The sequence below is a fragment of the Aplidium turbinatum genome, chromosome 13 (genome assembly GCF_918807975.1).
Source record: "Aplidium turbinatum chromosome 13, kaAplTurb1.1, whole genome shotgun sequence".
Lineage (NCBI taxonomy): Eukaryota > Metazoa > Chordata > Ascidiacea > Aplousobranchia > Polyclinidae > Aplidium > Aplidium turbinatum.
The window spans coordinates 6,723,556-6,749,024 of record NC_137484.1 but is presented as its reverse complement, the minus strand read 5'-3'; the positions used below and the strand labels follow the sequence as shown (position 1 = coordinate 6,749,024).

At 40.2% G+C, this 25,469-nt stretch overlaps 1 protein-coding gene across 1 annotated transcript; it reads left to right on the top strand.

The window, feature by feature from the left end:
• Positions 1-1,106: 1,106 nt before the first annotated feature.
• LOC145782393 (mannosyl-oligosaccharide glucosidase-like) lies at positions 1,107-24,823 on the top strand. Its single transcript, XM_082594177.1, has 12 exons — positions 1,107-1,258; positions 1,703-1,836; positions 9,011-9,125; positions 9,805-9,962; positions 18,006-18,129; positions 18,594-18,838; positions 19,195-19,337; positions 19,772-19,983; positions 20,443-20,576; positions 20,795-20,944; positions 21,338-21,572; positions 22,891-24,823. Exons 1-12 carry the CDS (start codon positions 1,120-1,122, stop codon positions 23,574-23,576), a joined length of 2,475 nt encoding a protein of 824 aa, XP_082450303.1. The 5' UTR covers positions 1,107-1,119; the 3' UTR covers positions 23,577-24,823.
• The last annotated feature ends 646 nt before the right edge of the window (positions 24,824-25,469 follow it).

Below are 25,469 nucleotides of genomic sequence, written 5' to 3'. Positions count from 1 at the left end.
TAACATGTTCTTTTAATTGGTTGTCGTTTAATTTTTTTATCATTGCAAATAAACTTTTGATAATGGTTTGAATTTGGTCAAGTTTAGGTAGCCACCAGATGGAGCTAGTAGTATTTTGGGACATGGTATTAACTTAGTTGGTTAGATCTATGCTTGTGCTTTTCAACGATCGCAAATTTGTTTAAATTGAACAACAAATCAATAAGTGGGAGACAATTTCCTTCTGGTGTATTTCATTGCATTTCCACCCCGCATTTCCTCCTTTATAATAGTTCATTCTAATGTGTGTGACGTACTATGACGTCATCATTTTGTCCGGTTGACCAACAGGGCGTCTTGTGGAAGAGCACCGTGATTACACCAGGGCCTGATCCAGCAAGTAGTTTAGGGGAATATAGTTACGTCTTTGTGTTTTATTTTATCCGTCCCCGTCCCTCCCACTGGATTGCGCTTCGGCAATTGGTATTTTTAAAACTACGGTATCATGTCAAAAGAATATTAAGTAAATTTAGCCAAGAGTTTAAAATCAAAATATGCACTTCCAGTCATGACAAAAGGTTTGCACGTTGACAAGGCCTGTGTATGTAAATCTCTGCGCCTTGCGAGGGGGTTGCATGGTCATATCACGTCGGGGGTCACCAGTGCAAGGGAGGGTAACTAGTCCTCACGCTCTTTGATCGACGTTGTCTCATGCGAGAGTGGGAGCTCCCGATGTTGGGTTGCTCAGCGAAGGCAAGTCGCCCCTTGTGTTCTACGAGAAACAACTTAGGTTTGTGGTACTGAAATGGAGCAAAATCCCTTAAGCGGATTAAGCTGTTTTGTGCCACAACCTAAAGCTTGAAGTCTATTTGAATCTTAAAAACACAAAAATGCTGATTTGCCATTACTCAGACATTTTTAAAACTATCGTATTTTGCATGGGCTATTTCAAGTTGCAACCACTCAAGATGTACCGTACAGACTAGCCTACTATCTTTGTTTCTTTTTAACAAATTAATAGTTTTTTGATGACAGATTTCGTTACTTACGGTATATGATTTAAGGTACATGTGAAAAGTTTTGCATAGGTCAGCTTTGTTTGCCTACACTATTTAATAAAACAGTTTGGTCTATGTCGAGATGGGAGGTGCAAGAAAGCGAATTCATACAAAAGATGGTTCTCTTCAACTCCCGACCCATGCTTCAAGAAAATCATCTGGAGGAGCAAAGAAATTTAAGTTGGATAACGCTCAAATAGTATTTATTTTCATTGGCATAGGTAGGTCCAATCTTTAAATCTGTAAACGTAGTCTACAGGGGTGAAAGCAAAATTCAAATATTTGATATACTGTATTGTATATAGCCTAATATATAATTGAAGTTTGTCCCAGCAAAATGCCTTTTCAAAAAGTTACTGATTATTTTAAACTTTACGTTTGCTATGGATATAGACAAAGTATATAATTCTGCTTCTTCAACAACTTGTCTTAGATAAAAGATGGATCTAAAATCATGTTTAAGACAATATAATATCAAATGGAAATTGTTGTAACTTATTTTAATTTATGTTGCAATACGTTTTAAATGTTTCAGTGTTAACATTAAAATTTGTCATAAAATAGTGTAATTCCTGATTTCTAGTGAATATGATGTAAAGAAGATGGCTTATTAATTTTCACTATTTATATATTATAAAATTGCTGATCAATGACATATATTTTAGGTCTAGGTTTATTTGCAACAGCAAGATATGACCATTACAAGAAATCAAAACAGGTCTACACGCCTTTCGCAATCGATGCTGATCAAGACAATTCCCAAGATATGAAAAAGTACTGGGGAACCTATCGACCTCAGGTTTATGTTTAATTCAACTTCTATAGATATATTCAGAAGGGGTCAGGATTAGAATGGACTAAGCATTAGGGTTGAACGGATAGTTGTAAAAGCTTGATAACGGATATATACGGATATTTGGCAATTTTATTATCCGGTTAACCGGATATTGGAAGGAACACTGAAAGCTACCCTGTCGCAGCATATCTAGTCTTTTAACCACTAAAATACACATGTTATCTTACAACCAACTCAGTTACAAGTTAATGGTTCAACTTTGTTTCATTTTTACACAATAAAACGAAAACTATTGAATGCTTATTTTTTCATCAAAACTTCTTTTTTCATCAAAGCAAGAAATATTTTTTCTAATGTTGCCGACTTCGCAGTTTTCAGTATCCTCTGGATAAAAATGTTTGTCTCACTTGATTGCTGGTAGCAATTGTGTTGAAAGAAATTTTGTCAACAGCTGCTAGCTCTGCCCTTATTCGTCGACTGGCAGGTATGAGCTGGGGTGCGACAGCAACAACTCTGCGCACCACTACCCTGGCTCTTGTCCATTCCACCACGGAGTACTGCGCCCCTGTATGGTGTCGTAGTGCTCATACTCACTTGCTCGACAAACCCATCAACGACGCCTTGCGTATTGTATCGGGATGCCTGAAACCTACACCTACTGAATTTTTACCAGTTCTTTCAGGCATCGCCCCTGCTGAGCTTCGCCGCAAAGCTGCCACACTCTCCCTGGCTCGCCGGTCACTGGAGCCACACCACGCGCTCCACAGCTACATCACCAGATCGGTAATAAAGAAACGCCTAAAATTGAGAAGCTCCTTTGTTGTCAAGCACAATCCTTGCTGGAGTACAACACCAGTGCCGCATCCTGGATCGCCAATACCTGGCAAGAGGAGTGGACAGACAACACTTCCAGACTCCACATCTTTGTTCCCGACGCTGGACCCATGCCACCAGGAAAGGAGCTTAGACGACCTGCCTGGGTACGGCTGAATCGCCTCCGCACGGGTGTTGGGCACTTCGCTTCCTTGATGCACAAATGGGGCCTAGCAACATCTGCGGCATGCAACTGTGGTGCAGAGGAACAGACAGCAGATCACATCTTCTACCACTTCCCGACGTTTACTCCTCCAAGGGCAGTTGGCCTGTCAACGCTGGAGGACTCTACAATCAAGTGGCTGCTCGAAGAATGCCCGAACATTTGACCCCAATGAAATGTAGTCCAAAAAACAACCTCTCATACGAAAGAAGAAGCTCTACAACAATTCTCTTTAAGGAATCTTTGGCTGGTTTAAAAAAATTGTCAATCCTGCTTGTACCAGTGGAACTGGCGAACTGCTGTTTGTCTTTGCCAAAGAAGAACTTTGCATTTTTGTCTTTTTAGCCTCAACCTGAATTAGAGATGTACCGATATATCGGTATCGGCATCGGTATCGGTGATATCGGCCATTTTTTGAGTATCGGTATCGGCATCGATATCGACAAAATTTGGCCGATACTGTGGCCGATACTAAACATGTAAAAAAAGGCGTTTGCTGCGGATTTTCTGCGGAAACAAAAATATAGGTTTTTTAAAGTAGTAACTAACGTCACATTGAAGTAGAAAAATAACAACCTGTTCAAATTTTTGATACCTCACAGTCCCATGACATCATGCGCGCACCTTTTGGCATTGTTTGCTTACAGTGATTCTTTCACTCAAACTAAACGTTTTGTTTCGGCAGTTTTGCGTTGTTCGATTCTTAAGTTGTGAAGGAGACTCAATTTCTCCAATATTTATCATTTGTGTTTTTTTTTACTCTCAGCAGAGGATAAAACCAGGCCAAGACTACCCAGGTGGCGGGAATGTGTAGTTTTGCATCGTTTTTGCGTTGCTGGACGTTTGAGGGACCCGTGTGGTTTGGTTGTTTTTTGGTGGGCTGGTTCTGTCAGTTTGTGATTTGGTTTCCGCCTTTCGTTGTGGTGGACTCACCAGGCTTGAACAATGTTGTGGCGGAGTGGGTGGGGCGGTGGGACTGCAAATCCTCACTGAACTAATCAATAAGTAGTCTTGTTGCGCCTGGGATGGCGGCCTCATTGTGGGGGGGAGTTTCCTTCCCTGCTGTCGGCACGGGGCTGGGCGCTCACTGGTGCGGCGGGCTGTTGCGATTCGCTGGCCATAACGGTGTAGCTTCCACGCTAGCCATTTAGACCATCCAATCAACTATATGTTTCTCGGCAGCCGTTTTGTAGCAAGAATTGACATCGACAAGAATTGAAATGGCTAGTGTGGAAGCTCCACCGTTGTGGTTGGGGGGTCGCGGCAGCTCGCTGTGCTGGTGAGTGCTCAGCCTTGTGCCGGGGGGGACGCTCCTTTCTTCGCAATGAGGTTGTCATCTTGGGCGCAACAAGACCATTTTGATTGGTTTGGTGAGGATTCGTGGTCCCATTGCTTTCTTTTTGGGCCTACTTATTCTGCCGTGACATTGTTTGGGCTTGGTGAGTTTGTTGCGGCTAAGGGTGGAAGTTGAATCGCCAACTGGTGGAGCCGGCTTGCTGGGGGCAGCCGAGTTGCACGGGTTTTTTGAGCATTTGGCGGGGTGGGAGCGATGCAGAATTGTGCATTTTTGCTACCTGGGTAGTCTTGGCCTGGCAAAAGCTTTTCAACCAAACAACAAGCACCCTTAGGTTGCACATTACTTGTCGAATAGTTTTTTGTACGACTACACAAATCACTTAATTTACATTTTACATCTTATTATCAATTATGATAGCCTATTTGGAGAGTTTGCGCAAACACTTTATTAATTTTTCAGAAACCCCAATTATGATGTAATGTTTCTTCCCTTATACCCCAATCATCAATTACGGTGGCTTTTCATTACTAAAACCTACTATTATGACACAACAATGCGGTTGAGATTGGATTCTTGAATCTTTAATAAATTATGCCAATTTAAAGCTTTTTTTAATAGTTTTATGCAAATAAGGTAAAACTTAGCATTTGATATAATTCCTTGCAAATACCAAAATTGCTTCTTTTTGTAACACCAAAGTATCGGCCAAAATATCGGTATCAGTATCGGTATCGGCCTAAAAAAGTGATATCGGTATCGGCCAAAATATTGGTATCGGTACATCTCTAACCTGAATCTTGTGTTTCAAATGCAAGTGGTTTCTCATGGCCCCTGTAAATCCTCCTTTGCAGGAAATAGTAGCTTTGCACGTTTCACACTTTGCCTTCTCGCTATTTCTTGAACGTAGGAAGTAGACCCACACAGGATTTTCACTTTTAAAACGTTTGAACTCCATTTCAGTCTTTTTTATACGCTCGAAGTAAGATATAAGCATACTGTCTCATGCTTCTTTCACTGTGTTTTGCGTCTATCTAACTTTTGGACTGTGAGGTGAGGACGTTTGGTAATAGAAAGACTTGCAGACTGCAGTGACGTCATAACAGCGCTAAAAGCCGCCGTCTAGATCAATCAAAACTTCTAAGAAATATTTCTTCTAATGTTGCCAACTCCGCAGTTTTCACCTCTCGTGGGAAGTCACCACACCACGTTTATCGCAGTGTAGATAACTGCGGGATGCGATTGGCCACCCATAGCTAAAATATCGGATTTCAAAATTGCAAAAGAGGCGTAAAACACTCAACACACAGTAATACTTTTACTTTTTTATTACACGGTTAACCGACAAAAAACTATCCGGATATCAGATAGGTGAAAATGTCTTGGTTAAACGGTTAACCGATATCCGGATATTTCAACCCTACTAAGCATTGCTTCTAGTCAAATTCATTCCACGTCTGAACTCAGTTAATGAAATTCTAATTGCTGAAGCCATGTTTGACAGGTTGCATTTTAATTAACCCCGTAGCGCCCTACCGGTATGTTGCATACATGCAACAAACAAAATTGGAAATTACATGACTTTGGAAGAGTATATTGAATATATATTTCTGAAAAAAATGCAACAAAAAAATACTCTCAATTGACCCTCTATAGCCCAATGTTGCATATTTGCAACAAATTTTACCACTAAATATTCTGTGTTGGTTGTACTTTTTTAAAGCTACCTTTTTTAGAACTACTCTTGTTTAGAATTCAAAAACTTTTATTTTTCAAAACTTACTCGCTAACTGACCCTGCATCAAAGGCCTCTACAACTATAGAAACTACCAGGAATAACCTATCAAGGCTTTTTCAGTCCGAGGATAAAGATTTAAAATCAACCCAATGTTGAAAGTTTATGTTATCTAATTTACTTTTGTTCACCTATGAAATATATGGCGGTACACGACAACTGGGCGAGACAAAGTGGGCGATACCCACTTGGGCGAGACCAGGTGGGCGACGAGTCAAGTGGGCGACGGACGAAGTGGGCGACGAGTCAAGTGGGCGACGAGTCAAGTGGGCGACGAGCCAAGTGGGCGACGAGCCAAGTGGGCGACGGACCAAGTGGGCGACGAGTCAAGTGGGCGACGAGCCAAGTGGGCGACGAGCCAAGTGGGCGACGGACCAAGTGGGCGACGAGCCAAGTGGGCGACGGCCAAAGTGGGCGACGGAAGCGAAAGTTTAGCCGTTCGGAAAAAAATATGACTTTTAATTTTTACTTTAAAATACAATGATTGATTTGTGGAAGGGAGGCAATGAGAGTTCTCACGCTGAGTTTCACGAAGCATTGGAAGCAACATTTTCATTATTTTTTGTAGTCTAGTAATAGCGCTTGCTGTTTGATGTTAATTTGCATTGTGACATCATCTTGACACATTATTTTGCAACACACAATCCAGTCTCTGAATATTATAAACATTTGCGGTAGGTCACTAGGTCAGCCAGTGCTGAGATCTTAACTACTAAGTAGCTGGTTTGGCAGGTACATGCATTAGACACAGGGATATCTAAAGAAGGGGATACGAAGGCTTTTATTACGTCTGACAATAGAAGGGCTTTTGTTTATCGTAAATAATCTGTGTTTATCGTAAAATGACAATTGGCACCGATAGTAGTTTAATAAATTTTGTTATGATAACTTGCATTGCGCTATTAGCATCAGGCCTGGATATTCACAGCATGCTCATGGTTGCTTGTTAATTCAACTACTTGTATACTTGCTTTACATCTAGCCTACTGCAAAGGCTTTGTTCAAAAAACCAGCTTACTGGTAACTTTTCAACTGTCTTTGTAAGCAAGTATTCTTTAAATATGCTCTATGTAACATTTGCAAACTGTCTCCTGTAGCTCACTGTACCAGCTGCACTACAAAACTTTCTACGATTTTAAAAAGAACCACATGTTTAAAGCACCACAAACTACCGCCCTGGTAGTGTCACGAGAATAAGGCAATCGCTGCGAGCCTTCATATCCCCTTCTCTAGATATCCCTGATTAGACATTGGAATGTTTGTAGTGATTTTCAAGCGAAACAGAAGTTTTTGTTAGTTGTTCGAGTGTGTTATTGTTTAAAATACATGTAAAAACTTACATACGAATCATTAACTACGGAGATTAGCATAACTTTTATGCTCTAAAAATAAAGTCATATTTTTCAATTTTTAGGTCATAAACAAAATGGCCCTAGTAATGACTGTCAGTCACAATGTGTTCTGTAAACTGCTGATGCGGCTACGCAGCGTCTAGACTAGAGCATTCAGATTAAAAATATCAGTTGACTTTAAGTGCCCAAGTTAAAATTATGACTTATGCCTCTTGAGAAGTCCCACGTAGTCTGTGGTGGATCCTGTCCAGTGTCCATTAAAGTTTTATTGGTACTTTCACATACAACATTGTAAATGTAAGTTAATATCAAGTCTCTATGAGACATTGGATTTTCCGCGCACATACGATGTATAGCGTCAAGAACACTAATTGTGCACTGTTTTTCTTTTCCGAAACAAATATAGTCAATTCGGTCAAAATGTCCAAAAAGTATATAAATCAACCATTGTATTTTAAAGTAAAAATTAAAAGTCATATTTCATACTGACAAGCTTTGATAACGGTTAGGGAACGTTCATAACTGACTTCAACCACTCTTTGGCCATTCGTTTGTCTCTTTTCTGAGAGGTTTCTCTTAAGCTTCACGATAAACCCTGACGCCGCAAATTGCAAAATAATGTGTCAAGATGATGTCACAATGCAAATTAACTTCAAACAGCAAGCGCTATTACTAGACTACAAAAAATAATGAAAATGTTGCTTCCAATGCTTCGTTAAACTCAGCGTGAGAACTCTCATTGCCTCCCTTCCACAAATCAACCATTGTATTTTAAAGTAAAAATTAAAAGTCATATTTTATACTGACAAGCTTTGATAACGGTTAGGGAGCGTTCATAACTGACTTAAACCACTCTTTGGCCATTCGTTTGTCTCTTTTCTGAGAGGTTTCTCTTAAGCTTCACGATAAACCCTGACGCCGCAAATTGCAAAATAATGTGTCAAGATGATGTGACAATGCAAGTTAACATCAAACAGCAAGCGCTATTACTAGACTACAAAAAATAATGAAAATGTTGCTTCCAATGCTTCGTGAAACTCAGCGTGAGAACTCTCATTGCCTCCCTTCCACAAATCAATCATTGTATTTTAAAGTAAAAATTAAAAGTCGTATTTTTTTTCCGAACGGCTAAACTTTCGCTTCCGTCGCCCACTTGGCTCGTCGCCCACTTGGTCCGTCGCCCACTTGGCTCGTCGCCCACTTGACTCGTCGCCCACTTGGTCCGTCGCCCACTTGACTCGTCGCCCACCTGGTCTCGCCCAAGTGGGTATCGCCCACTTTGTCTCGCCCAGTTGTCGTGTACCGATATACGGTACATCTAAAATTAACATGTCATAATATTGTCCAGAACTGTTTTTTTTTCGCTGAGACTTTTCGGTCATTTGTCCGAAATGACTTGAAAAAATTCCATCATTTTTTATTTATTTCGGTCATTTTTTCTGATGAAAATATTTCCTTTCAAGTAGCTGATACAAACCAAAATTTGCACTTCCTGACTAGCTACAACATTAAGTTTCGCTGAGATATGTTGTTTTTTTTCGGACATTTTGACCGAATTGACTATATATTGTTTCAGACATTTTGACCAAATTAACTATATTTTTTTCGAACATTTTGCTAAAAAATCGGTCAACGACCGATAAATGACCGGAAATAAACCCTAGGACTCCAGAATGAATTAAAAAGGTTACGTTTTGCAGGTGTATATGGGGATGAAAACGAAATCCCCACACAGCTTAGTGACTGGATTGATGTGGTTGAAGCAGGATCAACAGTATCAGAGTGATCTCCCTTTACGCCACACATGCGAACAAGGTAAGACGAAATGATTACGCTTTTCACAACGCGATTTTTGTAATACAGTAAACCTTTTCTGTTTTTTGTGAACCAACCCAGCATCAGCAAACTGTCCACTTGAAGCGGTTGACTGTCTCGTACCATTAGTGTAAGCCTTGTTACTCAATGTAACAAACAGTTTGGCAGCCTCATTTTTTTTTATCAAAAATCGATTTCAGGAGCATAGCATCCTCACTATGATCATGTCAAGAGCCTTGACATGATCATGATTCAATTCACTTGATCAAGGTTTTTGACATGATCACACTGAGGATGCTGTGATAGCAAAATCGATTTATCATAAAAAAATGAGGCTGGTAAACTGTTTGTTGCGTTGAGTAACAAGGTTTAAAATATTTGTATATACAATGTACTTAGAGTAAATTATTATGTGATCTGTCCTAAGAAGGCTTAACAGTTACTTTGTCCTTGTAGTGAGCATTTGCAGTTTGAAGTATCCTTGCTCTTTTTCATAAATGTTCATTCGTTTTAAGCATTCGTTCTTTCATAGTTGTTTATTCACTTTTAAAATTTTATATCATCAATTAATTTCAAAGGTTGGTGAATGATGATTGTACTGAAAATGTTTGCCGATTAAATGCAGAAGATTTTCCTTTGCAAAACGTTGTTTTAACATTTCATTGCTTGTAATTTCCAGGAGATAAACTGCTGAGGTATGGTTGGACTGCCCATGACGGAGTGAACTTTGGCATGCAGGATATTGTTGAGAGGGGATACGTTCTCCGCACAGAGTTTGTGAAGCAGCCTGGTGGCCAGCACGGTGGGGATTGGGCATGGAGAATCAGCGGAAGACAGGTGATGTGCTGTTCCTGTTAGGCAGTATTCATGTTTTTCCATATAGAGTGCTCTTAGCACAGCGCCACTATGTTTCTCAGCTCTGTCTTGTGCAATGAAGCATACGGAAGTACAATAATTGTCTGCAAAAGTAAACCAAGTTAACTTGGTTTCTTGGATAAAATAATTATTGTTGCAAGAGTGGCCCAAGTTGACTTCGGTCTTGTGATTTCAATTTTTAACTAATGAATACTAAATTGATACAGAAGAGCCAAAAGTAATTAATTTGGTGGAAAATGTTTGGTGAAAACTGATGATGTGGGAGCAGAAGATGAAGGAATTTGTGTTGGTTCAGTGTTTTGTTTGGTCTTTTTGCTTATTTTAATAACAAAATGTTAAAATCTTTATTTTTAGTGTGACGTCAATACAAGCAAGAAACATTTTTTAAAAATGCAAAATTTTTAACTTAGGCCACTTTTCTGTTGTGAGACAAGCTTTTATCATCCGTACCAAGTTAACTTGGGTCGTTAGTTTTAACTAATTTTATGATAGAAAAAAGGGCCTACGATAAAACTGACGTAATAAACCGCGATGACGTCATCACTTAGTTAAACCAAGTGTTGTGTGCGACGCGAACACAACAGGTGCGGTAGTTAATTGCGCCGGTGACGTCACGATTTTCCTAATCCACCCGGCAGGACTGAGCAACTGTTAAAGCACGCCAACTTGAAGAAATCACTCGGTTTCCAATGACTGCTTCGCAGCAATGAAGTTTATACGGTTTTTCTGTCAAGAAATAACACAACATAAGACACTAGTCACAATTCAGCAAGCACAACAGTCGAACTGATAAACGTACCAAATTTGTTGACAAACAGTTCTCAATCCACTGTACGGTACACAAGTTCCACAGGTTGGCCAATGACGCACTGAATAAATAAATTCGCGATGTTACCTTACACAATTATTACGTAGGCTACCGTACCGTACAACCATAACGCTAGGTCAATAATCATTAAAAAACAAAGAAACGTGGCAATTCACTTGGCCTAGTTAAGATCGGTTTACGAGAATTAATTTCCATTAGGCTGACAAATTATTGGTCAATAATTCAGTAGTAAACATAAATCCACAATTCACGACACAAATCAATCAATCATACAATTCAGAATAATGAACGTACCGGTAGTATAACCGGGATCAGTAAACCAAATGATGCACTTGCACGCGAAGGATTCTATAGTGATTGACTCTGCAATATTTAAGTTTGAAGTATTAGCCTAACAACAATTTACGCACATCAGAGATACGTTACGTTTGTTTATGGTAGACAGTCAACATTCAGCTACAAAAAACATTATTACATCACAAGTACGCTCACCAGTAAGTTGAACTTTGAGATAGCAAGCTGCAAATATGGAATTCAGCCTACACGCAAATAAGTATTACCATAGCAGTTGTCAAACTTAAGTCCTGTAGAAGTACATAACAGAGAAGCAGCTAACAAAGCATAAACATCAATCAATCAACTTTCAGTCACAAACTACAGTAACTAACAAGTTCGGCTAGCTGGCAAACTAGCAGCAAAAACGAAAACGTCTCGAAAGTTCCATAGACAATCTCGTGGTGAGTGTTGCCATTTGCAAAGAGCGATAACATAACAATGAAGGGGAAACGACGCTAGGTGGCGAATACACAAATTAACGGGAGTAATGCGGTAAAACGAAAGGCAGGCCTATCAAGGACCTGTTGAAAATCTAACACTCCCGGGCCAAAGAAGGGCCAAACTGGCTCGTTCTTTTCATGAATAAAAGTTTTTCAACAGTCTATTGTCATGTAACAGTTCAGTCTCTTCCTCATCGCTCTGATCTTCCAGCAAATCTCAACGGTGTCTATTGGTGTCTCATCTTCATCTGGATCATCTTCTTCTCTTTGGACAATTACACAAAGTTTGGATATTGGTCTCTTCAGAGATCCGGTTGCAGTCTTCACTTCTACGGAACGAACAACGCCGTGACGATCAGGAAATGTTTCAATTACTCTGCCTAGTGGCCATCGTTGTCTGGGAGCAGAGTCATCAATCAAAAGGACGATATCTCCTCTTCGGATATTCTCCTTTCTGTGAAGCCACTTTGCTCTTGACATCACAGATCGTGGGTATTCCTTAACCCACTGCTTCCAAAAGGTGTCTGCCAGAAACTGCACATGGCGGTATCGATCACTTGGTCGGTAGCCATCTCTGTCGCAGCTTAACATTGGCGGTAAATTCGATGAAGAATTCAACTTCAACAAGTGGTTAGGTGTCAGGGGTAAGTCGCCATCAACTTCCAGTTTCACATCGGTGAGTGGTCTTGAATTGACGATGTCTTCTACTTCAAGAAGTAATGTGTGCAATGTGTCATCATCGAGTGGTTGTTTTGGTAAGATGTTCATAAGAATTTGACGTACTGTGCGAATCATTCTCTCCCAGGCTCCGCCCATATGGCTGGCTGTTGGGGGGTTGAATGACCATTCTATTCCTTGTTGTCGAAGGCTCTGGTGGATCTGGTTCTGATTCCACTCATCGATGGCTTGCTTCAAGATTCTTTCACAACCCACAAAGTTGGTTCCATTGTCAGAGAAGATTTTCTTGATGGGGCCTCTGCGAGCTATGAAACGCCGTAGGGCATTTATGAATGCGCCAGTTGTCAGGTCTGGTGCCACTTCCAAGTGAATGGCTCTAGTTGTGAGACATGTGAAAATGCAGCCGTATCTCTTAATGTCACTTCGTCTGTTTCGGACATTCAGCGGCCCAAAAAAGTCAACGCCAGTCTGTGAGAATGGTGGCTGTGACATTTGTAACCTTGCTTCTGGCAGTTCTGCCATGAGCTGTTGTCTAGGTTTTGCGGTCCTTCGCCGGCAAGGCAGGCATCTTGCAAGTACCCTTTTAACCGCAACTTTGGCATTAACTATCCAGTATTTTCGGTTAATATTGTTCAGTGTATGGCTTTCACCCATGTGCTTCGATTCGTTGGTATGACAATGTTCAATTATCAAGTCCGTTAAGTGGCGCTCTGGAGCTATGATAGCAGGATGTCGCGTTTCGAACGGTAAGTCGGATCTGTCGATTCTTCCGCCAACACGTAGAACATCTTTCATTAGGACAGGGCTGAGTTTTTCGAGTGGGATCCTCTTGGCTTTGGGCATGTTTGGATGTTTTCCTTTGGATAGAGATTTGATCCAGGCTGGAAAACTCTGACGCTGCTCGTATTTGATTAACTCAATTTCTGCCTCATCAAGTTCTGGCACACTGATTGGTCCTTTCAGTGTAATCTGGGTTTCTTTCTTTATGCGCATCAGTAAGTACGATTTGAATCTCAGGAACCAGGCTACTGATAGTTTCAGTCGGCGCAGAGATGAGAAGTAGAAGATTAACCTGTTGGTTCCTTGGCTTTCCGTCGTAGAAATAGCAAAGCTTTCGATTTTTCTCTTTGGTTTGTAAGCAGCAAAGATATTTTCAGATTGTGGTTTCTGAGCAGTTTGATTGGGCCACTCTTCTGGGGGTTTCCTCAGAAAATCTGGGCCATTGAGCCACATCCCAGAATTCAACAAGGCTTTGGCCGTCATGCCCCTTGAAGCTTGGTCAGCAGGGTTCTGCTTCGTGTCACGGACAAGAAAATTTGAAATGTCGGATTCAGCATCGAAATTGCCTAAGCCTGTCTCCTTTGGTCGAGTACCTCTAAGCAACCAGCCTAAGGGTGTCCTGACTGCATCAGGTCCTTGCTTCGGGTTAGGTGCAAAGCGGCTTTCAATGCATCGGTGGGCGACAGCCTGATCATTTCCGATCAACAGTGTAACTGTACCATGGTCCAGTTGCTTCAAGTCAATGCCTTGGAGGTGCTTGTGCGTTTGCAGATACTCCGGAGAAGGCGCTGGAGTTGGCTTGGTAGGTATCTTGTCAACGACGATCACATCTGTCAGTTCTTGCACTTCGCCGCCAACTACTGGTAGAACTTTCAACGATACAGTTGAAGAATTAAAGGAATATGGTCCACTCGAAGACAGTGTTTGCACCTGGAAGTCACCAGATGGCTCAGGTTTCAGTTCAAGCATCTCTACAAGTTTTTGTTCACAAAAGGTGCGGTTTGAACCAGAATCTAGGAGAGCATAAGTATGTATTACCTTTCCTTCTCCTGTCACACGTACGGGAACGATGTCCAAGTAAGTTGCCGAGTTGCTGGTTCTTGAATGGAAGGTTTCTACAACTTCATTTGTGTTCCTTTCTGATGGTCTTCTTCCGGGATCATCTGGCTGGCTATCATTTCTTCTATTAGCAATGGGGTTGGGGTGTCGTCTCTGGATTTGTTCTCCAGTTGTGACCAAGTACCGATGTAACAGAGAATGATGTGATGAGCTTCCGCATTCAGTGCATTTACCTCGGCTTCTGCAGTCGGCACGTATGTGATCTGGTCCAAGACAGTTTAAGCACAATTTGTTCTTCCTTACAAATTGCTCCCGTTCAGTGACGGATTGGGCTTTGAACTCTTTGCAGTGTTGCAAATAATGTGTATTATCGCACAGGATACATTGTATGAGTCGCTTGTTGCCAATTCGGAGCTGTCCGGATCGTTCAGTAGGTTTTGTCACTACGTTAAACAGTGAAGCCTTTTGTTTCCCTTTGGTGTCAGGCTTGTTAAGTTTGTCGACATTTGATGAAAAAAGTTTCACGCCATAGATTGAATTGGCAATCCTAGATTCGTTCGTTATGAAGTCAGCAAAATGTTGGAATCCAGCCACTTTTCCAGTGTCGTCATTGATTTTCAGAGCTTCAATTACCCACTTTTCTTTCAGAGACGCTGGCAGCTTATTTGCAAGGCAGGTGATAAACTGCACGGTATCCAAGTTCGAAGCTTCGGTGTTTGAGCTCAATGATGAACAACATCTTTTCAACAGGACGGACAACTTCTCCAATTGTTCGGGTTCGTGGTGAGAAATTCTGGTAACAGCTCTCAAGCGTTCCTCGCAAGCATGCGCAATAACGTGTGGTTGGCCATACCTCCGTTTTAATTCTTCCCACGCTTCATCATAGCAGTTGTGACCTTCGCTGCTATCGGCAAGGTGCCTTATTTGTTCACAGACTGCATCACAGCAGTGCTGCATGAGGTAAGACATCTTCCTGTCGGGTGTCAACCAATCAGAAATATGGGACTTAAAACGGTGCCAGAAAGCCCAGAAATCGAGTGGGTCACCAAAGAATTTCTTAACATCTGGTTTAGGTAGAAGTCGTTCTGAAAGATCAGGTTGTCGGCTAGTATAATAACAAGGGTAATTTACCTTTTGGTCTGGCATTCTTGCAGATGTTGCAGTTGGTTCTTGTTTGTGCCGCTCATCACCGTGACGCAGAGGTTCCAGGTGTGTGTCTTTGTGAGTGAAGGTTTGCTGTGGCAATCGTACGGGTGTCATTGATCCAATATTGATAACCGAAGAAGAATCATCTTGCCAGAGTGCGGCTTCAGTTTCGGCAGCTTTAATTTGACGCAGGTCTTCAGCTTCGGCTCTCTCACGTTCAAAGCGAGCTTTATCCTGCTCCAACCGAGCTTTATCCTGTTCCAACTGAGCGAACAAGCGAGCTTTATCCTGTTCCATCTGAGCTTTCTCCTGTTCCATGCGAGCGAACAAGCGAGCTTTATCCTGTTCCATCTGAGCTTTCTCCTGTTCCATGCGAACTAGTTCTTCTTCCTCTCGTCGCCTGGCATCATTCTGTTCTTTTGTCAAACGAGCTAGTTCCAATTTGGCATGTGCTTCACGTTGACGCAAACTGTACGTTGTACTCGATGACCGAATGCTTCCGGATTTGGAGCGGTGAGAATGGGTACGCAAGGACGAGTGATGTGAACGTAGTGGAGGAGTTTTAGTGTCTGTCCTCTCGCATTCCGTGAACCACTGTTTGGCTCTATCAGCAAATTCTTCTTTACCTTGAATGTAATCCCGTTTGGTTGAAAGACCTCCTGGAATTTGTTCATTGTCAGGGACATCGACACAAAGCGCCATTAAAGAGGCATAATTTTTGTCAATTTCTAACAGGATAGTCTGTACTTCTGTGAGGTTTTCACGTTTGCTCATCAGTTGTTCACCACGCTTGTAGCTGTCTCTCAAAGTATCAGCTGCTTGTTGAATAGCTTCGGCTTTGGAATCCATAGCTGTGTATGCAAATCCGCTTCGTAACAGCATAAGCTAACTTCAGCAAATGAGAGATGTCACGTAACACTGATGGGAACTAGGTAAGTAAACGCAAATTTGATCGTCAGGTTGGTGAAGATCAGCAGTTCGGTTCAATTGACGAAATCAGCTTCAGTTCAAAGATGGTCAAGCTTTAATGTCAAATTTGAAAAACGATGTTGTGTGCGACGCGAACACAACAGGTGCGGTAGTTAATTGCGCCGGTGACGTCACGATTTTCCTAATCCACCCGGCAGGACTGAGCAACTGTTAAAGCACGCCAACTTGAAGAAATCACTCGGTTTCCAATGACTGCTTCGCAGCAATGAAGTTTATACGGTTTTTCTGTCAAGAAATAACACAACATAAGACACTAGTCACAATTCAGCAAGCACAACAGTCGAACTGATAAACGTACCAAATTTGTTGACAAACAGTTCTCAATCCACTGTACGGTACACAAGTTCCACAGGTTGGCCAATGACGCACTGAATAAATAAATTCGCGATGTTACCTTACACAATTATTACGTAGGCTACCGTACCGTACAACCATAACGCTAGGTCAATAATCATTAAAAAACAAAGAAACGTGGTAATTCACTTGGCCTAGTTAAGATCGGTTTACGAGAATTAATTTCCATTAGGCTGACAAATTATTGGTCAATAATTCAGTAGTAAACATAAATCCACAATTCACGACACAAATCAATCAATCATACAATTCAGAATAATGAACGTACCGGTAGTATAACCGGGATCAGTAAACCAAATGATGCACTTGCACGCGAAGGATTCTATAGTGATTGACTCTGCAATATTTAAGTTTGAAGTATTAGCCTAACAACAATTTACGCACATCAGAGATACGTTACGTTTGTTTACGGTAGACAGTCAACATTCAGCTACAAAAAACATTATTACATCACAAGTACGCTCACCAGTAAGTTGAACTTTGAGATAGCAAGCTGCAAATATGGAATTCAGCCTACACGCAAATAAGTATTACCATAGCAGTTGTCAAACTTAAGTCCTGTAGAAGTACATAACAGAGAAGCAGCTAACAAAGCATAAACATCAATCAATCAACTTTCAGTCACAAACTACAGTAACTAACAAGTTCGGCTAGCTGGCAAACTAGCAGCAAAAACGAAAACGTCTCGAAAGTTCCATAGACAATCTCGTGGTGAGTGTTGCCATTTGCAAAGAGCGATAACATAACAATGAAGGGGAAACGACGCTAGGTGGCGAATACACAAATTAACGGGAGTAATGCGGTAAAACGAAAGGCAGGCCTATCAAGGACCTGTTGAAAATCTAACACCAAGTATCACAAACAGTTTCTTGATCACTCAAGTTTTCCCACATGCAAAATATAGATTGCAAACCTTCATTGACAATTTTTATCATTGCGTGAATCTTTAAACCCGATGATCTCAAAACCACTTTTTTTGACTTTGGACACTTTAGATTAGAATTATCTTTCCCAATTTGTTTGCGTTGACCTGTCAATGGTTTTGGTGATCGAAAAAATTAGTGTTTATTTAAGAAATCTTGGTATACATATATTTTAATGATGTTTTCAGCTACATCACTGACGTCTGTCGTCAATGTAATGAAATAGAAATGAAGGAAAAGTCTAGCTGGTTTTTCAAGCTAGGAAATTTGAAATTCTCCATTGCTTGGCACTAGAATTTTAAGCACTTGGCACTTTTTAAAAATCAGAAAAAAACATTATCTCCTCCTAATGTTTTACTACAAATCCATTTATGGTGTCAGTGTGACTATAGAAGATCTACAGTGTTGGTTGGCACTGCAGTGTGTTTTAAACAAAAATATCATGCTTATTAAAATTAACAATTTATAGTCTAGTACGGAACCCAAGCCAGTGACTCTATCGGTTATCTTCTATGCTGCCACTGACCAGCAGGGAGATATCGTTCCCGTAACTGAGGAAACATCGTCGGGAAAGAAACTTGTTGTCATACAAGGTTAATGCCAAATTATTTTTAGTAGCTTTTTGGTTGTGCCCAACTATAAAACTAGCCCCTTTTACATTAATTCATCTGCAGAAGTGCAGATGTTGAATCTGGGTAGAAGGATTGGTTTAAAAATATGATTCAAGCTTGGTCATTGCTTATAGTAGGGCTATTTTAACTGGATTTCACATAATATCTCTTACCGTGGGTGCTTACACAGTACACACCTAACAAATGCCATTAAAAAAGCTTTTAGAAACTATATACCAGTTTGACGTTTCTTTAAACGTTCAAGCAATGCCATGTAAGCAAAATTTGTCGAACAAGCTGTGTTATGATTTTCATTGCTTATGTGTGAGGATTAAAGGATTTTCTTTGCCACCGTCATTTAAATCCTAAATCGAAAAACTTCCATTGTGAATTTAAACTTTTTCTCAGTCACATTTGTAAATTGTAGTAAACGTTTTTTTGAGCAGGAGAGACTGACGAGCTTGGAAAGTTTGTTATCAAGTTTCCGAAAGAAAATAACGGAAAAAACTGCCTCTACCATTCCGCCAAGGCAAAGGCTGAAGGTTTGCACAAAATAAAAGATGCCGCCCTCAGAAGGATGCAAGTTGGAGGAGGTGGTCGTGACAAAAAAGACAAAATTATTTATTATCTGAAGGATTCTCCGAATTCCGTGGACCCTCCAAACTCTCAGTCTAATGTAGTCTTTCACCAGGTAACCAGAGAAATGATTTGCTTTGTGATTGCTCCTACGACGTTTAATGTTAAATTAATTGTTTAAATAAAATTATAACCAAAGATCTTAACTGCATAACTCAAAGTTAATGATCCTGTACCACAAAAAATTAAAAACACTTTTGCTGTGTTATAATCAACAATATACAAAGCGATCATCGATGTTTTATCTTTGCCGAAGTTATCCTGCAAAAAAATAGTTAAAACTTTTACTTAATGCCTAAAGCATGCTCTCTATTCTTCTATCTTCATTTTTATATAAACTCAACGTTATTTAACATCAGAGTGATGTAAAGCATTTACAAATTTATTCTTTGTTGACACTTGACACAACAGGTAACAATGGAGCTGCCGTTTGAAATCGACGTTATGTTTGAAAGCGAAAGCAACAAAAACCGTCGGGAATCACTGACAGGACCAGCTTTTACCAGACGGCTGGCCACGTTCAAGGATAAGTTTGATAAGAAGTTTGAAGCGAGGTGACTTTGAGGTTTAATTTATTGATGAAAATACGTGTTTCCTTCTTGCAATCGAATGGCCGCATACCCGCTAACGTGAACAATAAAACATTCCAGCTTCATGGGCGAAACACGGTGTCTATCGCTGATAATTCTTGCTACAATCGGCTGCCGAGAAACACAAAGTTAACAAGAAAAAAAAGCTCATTGCGACCATCTTTGTACTGATGTTAATAGTTGTCCTTTTTCCTGTAGCTCAATCTATATGTATTCAAGCAAAGGTCTACTAGGTTGTGACTGGCTTATAGCCTCAGAAGAAATAGCTATATAGCTATTAAAATATATATTTTGCTGGTAGCAGCATTACACAGATGTGTTCTCAACGTTGAGCAGAAAAACAGAAATGCTATGTTTCGGTCAACATTATTGTCCATCGCTAATTCCATTTCTTTAAGGTTCCCGCTTCAAGACAAAGGTTACAGCATCGATGAAATCATATTTGCCAAGGCTGCTTTCAGCAACATGATTGGAGGGATCGGACACTTCCATGGCCAATCATTGGTGCAGTCTGTGTATCAGGACAGTCCAGTTTACAACTGGAAGTCCAGCTTGCTGACGGCCGTCCCTTCAAGGTCATTCTTTCCGCGTGGTTTCCTGTGGGACGAAGGTGGGGTCCTTAACTGGTTTATCATTGTCTTTGGTGCAAACCTGATTTCTGTTTTCGTCACTTGTGGCGTTTTAGTTATACCTTGGCTCGAGCTAAACTTTGCGACTGTTTCATGACTTGGCGCCTGGCGTTGTCTAATTTAATTGTATTTTTAGCTTGAAAACCTTTAGATTTGCAGGAAAAACTTAACTGGACAGTTCATGTTTCTGCACTCCAGTAAGCTGTACTGAGCAAGCACTGATTAGCGAGTTTTATTAACGTCTGCAACAACGTCCTTACTGTCGTCAGTTTTATTGGCATTTTTACTTTCGCCAGAAAAAAATTACTTGCTCAGTAAATGCAGCCATGTGCAAAAGCTCACGATCATCTCATCAAGCAAGGTTATTGGTAGTTGAATGCGAGTTAAAAACAAGCGTTGCTTTTATCAATCGTTTTCGCCTAATCGTATGTCGTTTCCAGGTTTTCATGAGCTGTTGATCAGCAAGTGGGATCGCTCCTTAAGTGAGGAAATAATCATGAGCTGGTTGAACCTCCTCAACGTCGAGGGATGGATACCAAGAGAGCAAATACTTGGAGACGAGGCCAGAAGTAAAGTGAGTGTCAAAGACGGTTTTTGTAGTAGTGCAGTAGTCCAGTTTTAATCCGGTGATGTCCCCGTTACCGAGGGTGGTCGAATTCACCTCCAAATGCCGCAATCGCTTTCACACCCTGCCTCCACATCGATCTGTCTATCGCGCCCTCTCTTGTCAAGCCCTATTCAAGCCCTCAAGCTTATGTTTTTATTGTTTATTAAAGTTGTCTTCGTCATCAGGTCCCCGCTGAATTTGTAGTGCAGAGGAATACTAACGCCAACCCGCCAACCTTGTTCCTCGCGATCGAATCTATTATTGAGAATTTTGACAGAGAGACCATCAGCGAACAAGATAGAGAATTTCTTACGAAAATTTACCCACGGCTGAAGGTGAATTTCACAAGTAATATGCTTTTGCTGTTATTTGCTTTGACTTGTTTTTTACTTGTTTTGTCTGTACTCACTCATTTTGTGTTTGCTGTGTACAATTTCTTTATGTTTTTTTTTTGTGTGCTAATTATAAAACGTTGATAGCCTATCTCTCTTGAGGATCAAGGCTTTACAATTTTATAGGTTGCTATTTTGTTTTAGCTTAATTAACAGAAACTATTGATCATTTACGGAGGTGTGCGCAGGAATTTATTACTTTAAGTAATACAATCTTTGATATGATTCGACGGTCCGTTTCAAATTTATTTTGGATAATTTTTTTCTTACGTTAAACCAACGTTAGCATTTGTTAAGAAAACTTATTTTAGAGTCTAAACTATCTCATCTTTCCAGACTTGGTACAAGTGGTTCAACACAACACAAACTGGACCGCTCCCATTCTCCTACCGGTGGAGAGGAAGAGTCGAAGGATCGGATTCAGAGCTAAATCCAAAGACACTCACGTCCGGACTGGATGACTTTCCAAGATGTTCTCATCCTTCGGACGCTGAAAGACACGTGGATTTGAGATGCTGGATGGCGTTAGCGTCCGGAACAATGGCCAAGATAGCAAAAGTGCTTCATCCAGGTAGACAAAGTTCCATCAAATAGTAAACACAAGAAAGCTGAGACTTGAGACTATTATTTTGCATGAAATTGGTAAAAGTACGGCGGTTTGCCTCTCACCACTCCTGCTTGCAGCCGGATAATAAGATAAAGCTTTCGTAGAGAGTTTGCTTTGTTGAACCATAGATAAACAAAACAAAGTAACTTAGCGGGTTTAACATGTTTTATGACTGTCACGGTTTCTTTCTATCTCTTACCAGGAAAGAGACTTGGAAAGGTTCAATGACGTAGTTTAATGGAATATTACCGAAAGGCAGTCAATTAAATGTCGAATATTTCTACTGGTGAAATGATAATGAAAATTCTTGAAGGACTTTCACAAACGGCTTCTCAAATAACTCTAATTTCGAACACAATTTATATCAGCACCAATTCTCATCTACTTGTATTCAATTACTTCAACTCTCAATCAACAATAATCTCTGCACCTATTAATTATCAATCCACAACTCATAACACAACTCTCATAATAAACTCACAATCAACTCATAAATTCACGCCGCTATTTATAGCAGGTTGTTTGGTCTAGTAACCTCGAGAGGGTTAGGCTACGTAATGTTACATCATAAGAACTCGTTGTTCTGTCACGTTGCACTAAACGTAAACAAGCAAGTTTAAAGAAGCTTCTAGATCTGCACGTAGCAGTAGAATGATTTAGAAAACACGTTACATAATAAAGATTTCGCAATCACAGGTTACTAGAGGACAATAACCAATGATAACCTATAGCATAAGAATTTTACAATCAAAACAGCACGCTCGATCAAGATACAAAGCAGCCCGTCGCGAGACCTCGCACTTGATTGTGACAATGACAATGAGATATAATATAATTTTAAAAAATCTACTCAAACGTTTTCGACACGTACGTGTGTCCTCATCAGGAATTACTTAAAACTGCAATATACATAAAGTGAAAATTATAAGATAAAGCTGACTATGTACTACAACTGTACCGACACTCCGGACTGAAAAGCACAAACTGAACAGAGGGTACAAGAATGATTACGAGTAAATTATACAGTGGGACACAGATCACTTGATATTCCTGATGAGGACACACGTACGTGTCGAAAACGTTTGAGTTGATTTTTTTAATTATTTTATACCTCTTTGTAATAAAACATGTTAAACCCGCTAAAGTTACTTTGTTTTGTTTGTCTATAATAAGATCTGTTGTTAAAACATAGGCTAGTAACACTTTTCAACCATGCCTCTTGTGCAGTTCATAAGGCGCAACTCACCTTAACCTTATTGTCTTTATTTTTGGCTCCCTGAAGGAAACTCTTACGAGTTCGGGCCCTATGAAGAAACCCACAGCCTTCTAACTGACGGTCGGTTGTTGAACGAACTGCACTGGTCTGCTGAGTTGGGCGTTTACTCCGACTATGGGAACCACACTGATCGAGTCAACCTGGTCAAGAAGACCTTTCAACCCTCGCAGCAAGGGCAGCGACCGTACGTGAAGACTGTGCGCGTCGAGCGTCAGAAACCCAAGCCGCAGTTTGTCAATACGTTCGGTTACGTAAGCTTGTTTCCTTTTCTACTCGAGATCTTAGATCCAAGTTCTCAACAGCTTGGCCAGATCCTACAAGACTTAAAAGGCGAAGATTTGCTTTGGACTGACTATGGTCTTAGGTCTTTATCCAAACGAGATCCTATGTACAAGAAACGGAACACAGAGCATGATCCTCCGTACTGGAGAGGGCAAATCTGGATCAATATCAATTTTCTTGCCGTTCGAGCGTTAAAACATTATTCCGAGAAGCCCGGCCCTTACGCTGTGCTTGCTGGCAACTTGTATACCTCGCTTAGAAATAATTTAGTGCAAAACATGTTCCAACAATTTTCAAGGTCAGGTTACCTGTGGGAAAACTACGATGACGTCACGGGAAAGGGTCAAGGGTGTCACCCTTTCACAGGTTGGTCTGCTTTGGTTGTCCTCATAATGTCTGAGCAATATTAAACCTAGGAGCACCTAACATATTTATCCTGCATTCCTATATTTTCCATGGATATTTGGCAATTCGAGAAGTCGTGTGTTTATTCTGTAGAAAACTAAATCTCTGGAGTAGATATTTCAAAACCTTTGCTGTAGTTGCTTGTGTTTATCTAGAGTTGCCAAATGTTGCTTTGTCGAAAATTGCAAATCTGCAATGCAAACCACGTCATTGCGATGATTGGTTATTTTACTTCATTGTGCGGTGCGTCTGTTTGTTCTTTAGAACTTGTCTGTTTTATATAAGCGCAAGCTCAGCTTCTCAAAGCACAAGAGCAGTGAAATGTATTTTTATGAATTTTATGTTTAAAATTTTTCAAGTATCATGACGGTAACATTTCTATCCAGACAGCAAATCAACTGTTTGTTACATTGATTCAACGTCTGCAGACGTTGAATCAATGTAAAAAATGGTTGATTTGTTGTTTGGGTAGGGAGCCATAGCATCTTTCCTCAAAGTTATGTCTTCACACAATTATCGAAAAAGTGTTTTCCAATTTTTTTTACAACATCAGGCGCTTCGAATAGTGCAATAGTTTTGTGTAGAGTTTTAATTTTTGGGCCAAACAAATCATCAATCTTGTCTTCATCACCCGCGCAAAAACAAGTACATGTTTTTTTATGTGAATTGGATCGTCTGTTACCGCGGTCGTCACCCATAAGCTGCTGTCTTCAATGCTTAATCAGCAAATCAGTCTTTTTGCGTTAGTATAAAGTCTGCAGATTAAAAATGAGCTGATTTGCTGACCAGGTAACTTATCATATCAATTGCTTGATACGGTTAAGACTGACATTGGAACGCCGCCCCCACTTTTGAGATTTTAGGAATGCGTCATTTTTTTCGCAAGAATGCACTGTTCTCTCATTATGGTACCTGTTTTCTTAGACATTTTCCAACGAATGCTTACGTAATTGCAGTCTGGGATACTGGTGGCAATAAACAGTTTAGCATGCAGACAATTATGAAACTCTTTTTTGTAGAAGCATTTGATCGCATAGCCATACGAGCCAGGGGGGCAGCTGCCCCCCTGTTGTTTCAAAACGTCGCGAATTCGGGCAAAATCTTGCAATTATTAGGGCAAAAATTGCTATATGAAAAGCTTTAAAATTGCACGAATTAAGAAAAACTACAAATTAATATCTTTTACCTATCAAACTAAGTAGGCTACGGTACAGCCTCTTGTTTGCACAAGAAATATACCGCAAAATTTTCATTTGGCACCGGCATTAATGTATTGTATGGTGATCAAACTGTAGTACGAAATGCATTTAACCAACTGCATCATGCCAATTTGGGCAGCCACCAAAATATGTCTCTCATACTTTTATGAATCTGCCCAAATCAAAACACAAAATTTGCTATACAACTAATTTTATTAATTTTCACAAATGCATCGTGTTGATTTGAACAGCTGAAAACATGAAATTATCTGATAAAACTGATTAGTCTGTTTATGCAACTGCCCAAATTAGCGTGAGGCAGTTTCCCCAAAATGAACAAATTCCTTAATTTTTCCCATTTACATAACTGTATCGTTCAGATTTGGGCAACAAAAAAATATGAAATTATCTGATCATAGTCTATTTATAAAATTGCCCAAATTGGCATGATGCAGTTGCCTCGGCATCAAAATTTACAAAGTCTTTAATTTTTTTCATAATATCCATAAATGCATCATCTTGATTTGGGCAACTACAAAATATGAATTTATATAAATCTCTGGTGAATACTTTTATAAAACAATTCGGGTGGAGAGGTTACAGTACTTTTTCAACCATAAACGGACATAGCTAAGCAACACCACAACATTTAACGAAAAAATGTTATTCTGTACCTGTTAAATGTAATGTTAATGTTGT